Source organism: Nuphar pumila, chromosome 9 (assembly GCF_984573655.1).
Source record: "Nuphar pumila chromosome 9, dmNupPumi1.hap1.1, whole genome shotgun sequence".
NCBI lineage: Eukaryota > Viridiplantae > Streptophyta > Magnoliopsida > Nymphaeales > Nymphaeaceae > Nuphar > Nuphar pumila.
Window position 1 is genome coordinate 127454983 of NC_143257.1, and position 7476 is coordinate 127462458.

Genomic DNA, 7476 nt, shown 5'->3' on the forward strand with positions numbered 1-7476 from the left:
ATGGATATGGCAAGATATTGGTTCCTTGTGGGTAACGAGGAGACTAGCCAGATGCTTCGTACCAACTATACCCGTACCACCAAAAATAAAAGTCAAAAAAATAAATGAAGCCACCACCGACGACAATAGCGTCCAGGATCGGGCGGGATGTAAAATAAAAGATTTAAGGTGGGACGTTTCCGTCGTTGGCTTGGGCCTCTGGCTCTTTAGCTAAGAATGAGAAACACGTTATAAAATACCCGAAACCTCTTTGACTTGGGATGATGATGACCCATGTTATAAAATACCCCCCGAAAGAAAATGTCAAGAACGCCCCTTATCGTGTCCGGCCTTTGAAGCGTAGCAGGCTTTCCAGATAATATGTGAGTAGACGAGACGAGCCTGACACTAATAAAATGGTGTCCACCACCCTAATATAGGCTATGAGTTTGCTACTTTATGGCTTTTGGAAATGGGGGGCCAATGTCGACCGTGTTACTTGGACAATTTTTATATTAATCGTAAGTCCGCAACCGACCAATTATGTCCCTCACCAATACTTTGTAAGTTCCATACCATTAAACGATCAAGGAAGAAATTGTCAAGAGTAAACGAGAAGGGCTTTATTGTCTTTTTCCCGATTTTAAGCTCAGAAAAGATGCATATAACATGGTGAAGTAGAAGTGAAGAAGCCACTTACTGAGAGGAGTCTCTGGTAAGCACGCATTGCTTCCTGGAGCTGCCACTTAGCCCCCCATCCCTTTCGGACCTCACGGTCCACGACACACAAACCCCCCACTTTATTATCCCGCCGTTGAGACATTCCGGGAGGGAGGGAGGGACCCCAACGAAACAACACCCCCCCCCCCTCCAATTCCAAACAGAAGGAGGCGATTCCATCCCATCGAGAGTGGAAAATTAAATTTTAGCCCACAAAAAAAAAAAATTTAAAACAAAGCAAAAGAAGAAAGAGAAGCCAAGGCAGGGATCCCAGCCATGGATCTCAAGATCTGCGGCTGCATGGCGTTGATATCGGCCGTCATCGTCCTCCTCCTAGGCAATGCGACCGTCGCCGGGACGACGGAGCCGTCTGCTGCTGTAAACTCGAAGTCGGTGCTGGTAGCGCTGCTGGACTCGCACTACACGGTGCTCGCTGAGCTGGTGGAGAAGGCGCTGCTGCTGCAGACTCTGGAGGAGTCCGTTGGAAAACACAACCTCACCATCTTCGCCCCTCGGAACGAGGCACTCGAGCGCGACCTCGACCCCGAGTTCAGGCGATTCCTGCTAGAGCCTGGCAACCTCCCCTCCCTCCAGGCGCTGCTCAAGTACCACGTCATCCCCCAGCGGATCCTCTCCGGCGACTGGCCCGACAACAACCTCTCCCCTCGTCGGACCCTCTCTCCCGGCGACGTCATCCGCCTCTCCCGCAGGGGCGGGGACAGGAAGGTAGTGGATCTCGCGACGGTCGTCCAACCGGACGCCGTCGTCAGGCCCGACGGTGTCATTCACGGGATCGAGAGCCTCCTCGTGCCCCGCTCCGTCCAGGACGAGTTCAACCGCCGAAGAAGCCTGGCTGAGATCTCGGCCGTCCTGCCGGAGGGCGCGCCGGAGGTCGACACGACCACGATGAAGCTGAAGGTCAAGAAGAAGAAGCCGGATCCGTACGGGTACTCGGCTCCCCCTTACACGCCGTCGTTGCCCATCTACGAGGCGATGGCGTCGGCCCCGTCGATGGCGCCGGCGCCGGCGCCCGGGCCGTCGTCGGGGCACCGGTGGTTCGACGGCGAGTCGCAGGTGAAGGACTTCATCCACACGCTGCTGCATTACGGTGGGTACAACGAGCTCGCCGACATCCTGGTGAACCTGACGTCGCTCGCCACCGAGATGGGGCGGCTCGTGTCAGAGGGGTACGTGCTGACGGTGCTGGCACCCAACGACGAGGCCATGAGCCGGCTGACCACGGACCAGCTGAGTGAGCCGGGCTCGCCCGAGCAGATCGTGTACTACCACCTCATTCCCGAGTACCAGACGGAGGAGAGCATGTACAACGCGGTTAGGCGGTTCGGGAGGGTCCGCTACGACACGCTCAGGCTGCCGCACAAGGTGACGGCACAGGAGGCCGACGGCTCCGTCAGGTTCGGCCACGCCAGCGGGGCAGCCTACCTGGTCGACCCGGACATCTACGTGGACGGCAGGATATCGGTGCAGGGGATCGACAAGGTGCTCTTCCCGTCCGAGCCCAAGCCCACCACCACCAGTGCCTCCAAGCCCAAGACCGTCGCGCCCACCACCCGGAGAGGTGCTCTCTCTCTCTCTCTCTCTCTCTCTCTCTCTCTCTCTCTCTCTCTCTCTCTCTCTCTTAATTCTTACTTTTATCATGGTCATCATCTCATTTCGTTAGATGTTTTCTTTTTTCTTTCGGCAATTTTGATTGGTTGGTGACTTGAATCATTCTGTGTTTCTCTGTTTTTTTTTTTTTCTAATTTTAGAAATGTGGGTGACCTAATGACCTTAGTCACTGATTGATTATCGCCGGTTGGCTGACAATTCGTCTATGATGATACGTTTTAGAAGAATAGGTATAGTGACATATAATGCATTTTGAGTGCAGTAAGCAAATGGAACAATGTTGGTTTTCTTTTGGGTGCCGTGTACCCATGGCTTGGCAGGAAACCGGTAGGTTTGACGTGCAGGGATTGAACGGATGCATGTTGGTTGTTGATTAATGTAATCTATGCATGGAAAAAAAGAAAAGAAAAGAAAAAACCTTGATCCCCTTGTTTCGCCGGCTCTGCCCTCTCGTGATGTCCAGAGAATGTAGTGTTGATGGTGGTGGTCCTATTCACCTGTTCAGATGGTACATCTGGTCCTACTCACCCATATAGATGGTACCTCTAGGCATAGTTTACTATCATTGTTCTTCCGTAAACCGGAGAAAAGGGGCACCCCACGTGATAGATGTCGCTAATTTCATCGTTTTCTGACCTTCCTTAAGCCAGAAACCTGTAAATAGCACCATGGTGCTATACTAATACGACCATGGCTCATTATCTCACTACCCTGGTTTGTATTATTATGAGTATAGTAGTCCCATTATTCTCTCGATTTATCGCCTGTGGCGGATGACAGCTAGCTAGTTCACGATCGAGATGTTTATGATCATGAGAGCATCCGAGGTGTAGCAGAGTTACATAAGTGGGGTTTTTCTTTTAGGGAAATGTCCTGTACTCGTGCTACCGACAACGTCCCTGTCTGAGCGTGGACATTTACCCTGTTCCTTCCCGGAGAGTCTTTTGCCCAATAATAGAATGCTTCTCCCTACATGTGGATGTGGTGGTAGGCTGTCTATTTGATAAATCATAAAACTTAACTCTGAGTCGTTGCTGTCTTTTCGTCCAATCAAGTATAGCTAGCGTACCCTTGTGGAACCAACTAACCACTCTATAATCTAATTTATATTTTGTTTCAACTTTCAAGAAACGAAGTAGTTACTTATTTCTCATTATTGGTCAGACAGATCTCACTTTTTTGTCCCTTTTCGGGTGAACCTGGATTTTTTACTCTCAATCTCATCACTTGGTATTAACCATGGTTTGCCATTTAACCTGAATGGTTGGATGATGCTAGGCAGCGTCGTTTCTCCGATGCCGTTGCTTGGTTCGAGATTGTCGGTGGGGTACTCTGGGTTTAATGAGGGTCGGTACATGTTCCCTCTTTTTACTTACTCTGTTTGCCCAAAAATTTAAAGGAGAGGTCGGTCGTTGGCTGGCTGGCTGCCTGCCTGCCTTATTTATTATTACTATTATTATTATTATGGTTATTTACTGTTGTTAATATCAAGTTACCGGGTCGCCGTCGGTTTCTGGATTTGTGACCCAGGCTGTGTTGCATGTGTCCAGCATTTCTTTCCTCTCCATTCAGTGTTTGCTCTTCCTGACTGTTTGGTGCTGGTCTAGTCTAGAGTGGGTTTTCATCATTTTTTTTTTTTTAAAAATAGATTATGAATGCGTTTTCTCAGAAGAAAATGCGGTTGACTTTTTTAAGTTCTTCAAACCTATCAATGAAAATAGGATTTTTTTTTTTTAATTTTTTTTTGCTTTATGGGATATTTAGTGTAAACTACTAGCTCTAACACTTTGCCCTTAGTTAAGAAACTGTAGATGTCTCAGGTGCTATTTCACGGTGTGAGTGGCTGAGAAAATATGGCGGGGAGTCCAAAGTTTGATCCTTTCCCACCAAAGTAGTTTAGTCGTATTATTCTTATATTTTTAACATGGAAATTGGTAATAAGCAGCTTAGAATTTTGCGGGCATTTACCTAAAGCTTTTATTCCAAATATCGCTTAAAATATAATGCTATTTTTGCATCTTTTGACAGGAAAATTGATGGAGCTAACGTGCAATATGCTAGCTATGATTGGACAGGATCCACGTCTCTCCACATGCATGAGGACATGAGGTAAATTAGCCAAAATTCTTCAAATTTCCCTTCTTGCAGACCGGCATATATTTTCAAAGGATGTGTAAAATAAATTCGTGGATGTAACCCGGACGGGAATATGATTGAAGGTGAAGATGCTCGCTTTTCAAAACCAACTTTTTTGGATTAATGGGTAAGGGTGCAAGACAGATGTTATACAAAGTTTTTCCCCGGTCTGTCAAAAGGAAAAAAAAAAAAGGGGGGGGGGGGGGGGGAGGTAGGTAGTACATATAAATCTTTTAAGTTTTTGTGCTGAAGTCTAAAAGTTGTAGGTTGACCCGTGATGTTTCCGACGATTGGGGGGACTTGCAGAGGTGCCTTCACGTGGTCTTCGCTGCCACAATAAACAGGAAAGTGAATAATAAATTCTTTTGTGTTTATAGTAATTGTAATAAAACGCATGCCCCTGGATGCTGCATCCTTCTTCTATGTTACCCGTTGCCCTTGTTCTCTCTGGGTTTTGGGGTTAGTGGCTTGCTTGCCCATTTGTTACCCGTTGCTAAGTTTTGAAGTTGGATGTCGGTTCTTGGATCATAAGGAAGACTTCGTGACATGACTCTATGAAAGATTATCTGGAACGCTAATCTGGTTGACCATCGTGGTTAAGATATTTGAGTTATTTTGCCCCAATATCCTTTATTGTGCACTCAACCACTTTCTCGGCTGGCCTACAGGATCCAAGCAACAGCACAAGGGGGTCATCTTAGCGTTTATTCGTTCGATCCACATCATAATCCCCAAAAAAATCCATTTCTTGTTAGAGATTTCTGCAACAAATATCTGGCTTGTGTCTGATTGACCACATAGTTAAGTTGCAGCTTCCTGAACAAGGAGGCTAAGCGCCATAGGGAGGTTCCTAAGATTAAGATGTAATAGGGAAAATCAACTTTGCCCTTGACCTAACTGGGACATATGGGGCTCGTAATGGCCCTCTACATTTAGTTACCTCACCTCGTCCCTTTCCTTACTCCAGCAGCAGCAGTGGCTAATTGGAAGAATCTCTTTCCCTCGATTAGGGATGTAAACAGTACCGAGCTGGACTTAATCAGGTTTGGTTTTGGATTTGGATTCGGATGGAATTAGATAAAAATGAATCTGGATCCTACTAGCTTCAAACCTGATACTTACACTTAATCGGATTGGGTTTTAGTCGGATTAGGGTTCAAGTTTGAATGCAAAACTCAATACCAAACCCGAATCAGATTATTAATCGGATCAGATGTTGGGTTACATCCAACCCATTGACATCCCTGTCCTCGAGGCGTAGTCCACTTTTTTTTTTCTTTTGGGTGGCTACGCCTTCACCTGCACAGATAGCGATAACAAAGAAAAATTACGTTATTTGCTCTTTCCAATTCCATAATGAAGATGGCAAGCCTTTTTCACCTCCTCAACAATTCGTTGCAAAAGTTATTTTAGTGTCCCACCAATTTGGTTCAAGCTTGAAACTTGTGTCATTTCCATTAATCAGGAAGAGTTTGGAATTTGTCCTCCGTTTATTCTGCAAGTCATACGGTAGTGAAATAATTCTCATGCTTACCACTTGAAAGGCTTCTTTTCTTATGAGAAGTGCTATGCAGAACCCCATGGGGTTCGACTTCTGCACACATGGACCACGTCAACTGGTTGAGGCTTATTTGCGGTAATGAAAACTAGATATTTAGCAGCCTGTCCACATGGACGGACCTAGATATATCATGTTTAAATTAATACTTTTATGCCCCAATGGGGGGTTGGCTTAGTGGGGGTGGCCGCCGCTGTTCGATGGGCAGTCAAGGTTCGATTCTCATGGGCATTGCCCCTCTGCGCAAGCCAATGACTAGCACATACAAACACTGAAAGAATCATACTAGCACATAGAACAACACAACGCTGATAGTCATATGTTGGGAACCATAAGTCAAACAAGAATTGCAGACTCCAAGTTAAGCAACAAGAAGAAGAAGGCCCACAGTCTTAGACAGGGACATGATACTACAGAACTTACATGTTCAGGAAATTATTTGTTCCAGCATAGACCAAGTTGTCTAAAAGATCGATTCATTATTTGTTCATATCTATATCTTAAGACCAATATGCCAAGCTCCAAACAAAGTTCTGGTCATTTAACAATGCCAGTGAAGCTACACGAACAATAATTTCACTTCGAAGATAGCTTCAAACTCATTTGAAAATTCTTCCTTTGTTCATTGTACAGTTCTGTAATAGGATAAAGGTATTAGCAGTTGAAATCATTCCTAGGTGCCCAGCAGCAACTAGGTGGGGGGCACCTATGATCGTATTTTTATATTTGTTCTTTACAACTAAAATTTTACAATCATGTATACTGAAGGTTTTCAACCTTTTCCTATTTTTATATTTCATTTTAAATAATTATATTTTTTGTGGATATCTAAGCGATACCTAATGCCATGAAGGGCTAACATCTAGGCACCGCTGGTGCGTTTTTAATTATTCTCATATTCTATTTTCTGCTCACTACACAAAAATTAAGGCAATCGTATTATCAAAACATTTCACACATCCCTTGATAAATCTTTCAAATTCAAGTGGCAGGTAGGGATCAAAAGATTGTCATCATAGTTTCTATACACAACTAACACCCTCCATTTGCACTTTCAGATCGGTGTTTATAAACCAGAGCTAGTGTCATAAGATTAAATGGAAGACCAGAGTCAGGTTGTACAAGATTGCAACATTGGCATCTCGAACAACAGGCCTCAATTTTGAGATCTACACAAGTTTCACAGGCCTTAAGGGTGATGCACTCAGACTTCTTACTTTTATGCTAATACTAATACTAATAAGACAATACACCATAAAAACATTCTGCATGTGTGGTTGCGTGCATGGCTGAAAAAAATAATGAATGACCAAAAGGGAAAAGAAATCAAATGATCACAAGTCCAAAGCTAGAAATTTTACCACAAATCTCGGAAATATGATTACTAGGTATTCTGGAATGATATCCAATTGACATGTACAACTGACATGTAGAACTCACAACTCCAGAAAAGT

At 45.0% G+C, this 7476-nt stretch overlaps 1 protein-coding gene across 2 annotated transcripts; it reads left to right on the plus strand.

The window, feature by feature from the left end:
- The first annotated feature begins 591 nt into the window (after positions 1–591).
- On the plus strand, positions 592–7210 carry LOC149829396 (fasciclin-like arabinogalactan protein 17). 2 transcript variants are annotated; one of them, XM_090018093.1, is made up of 3 exons: positions 592–2278; positions 4357–4437; positions 7081–7210. In XM_090018093.1, exons 1-2 carry the CDS (start codon positions 976–978, stop codon positions 4434–4436), a joined length of 1383 nt encoding a protein of 460 aa, XP_089874219.1. In that variant the 5' UTR covers positions 592–975; the 3' UTR covers position 4437; positions 7081–7210. The 2 variants fall into 2 exon arrangements, with proteins under 2 accessions (XP_089874219.1, XP_089874220.1); XM_090018094.1 differs by lacking the exon at positions 7081–7210 and adding an exon at positions 4731–4840.
- The last annotated feature ends 266 nt before the right edge of the window (positions 7211–7476 follow it).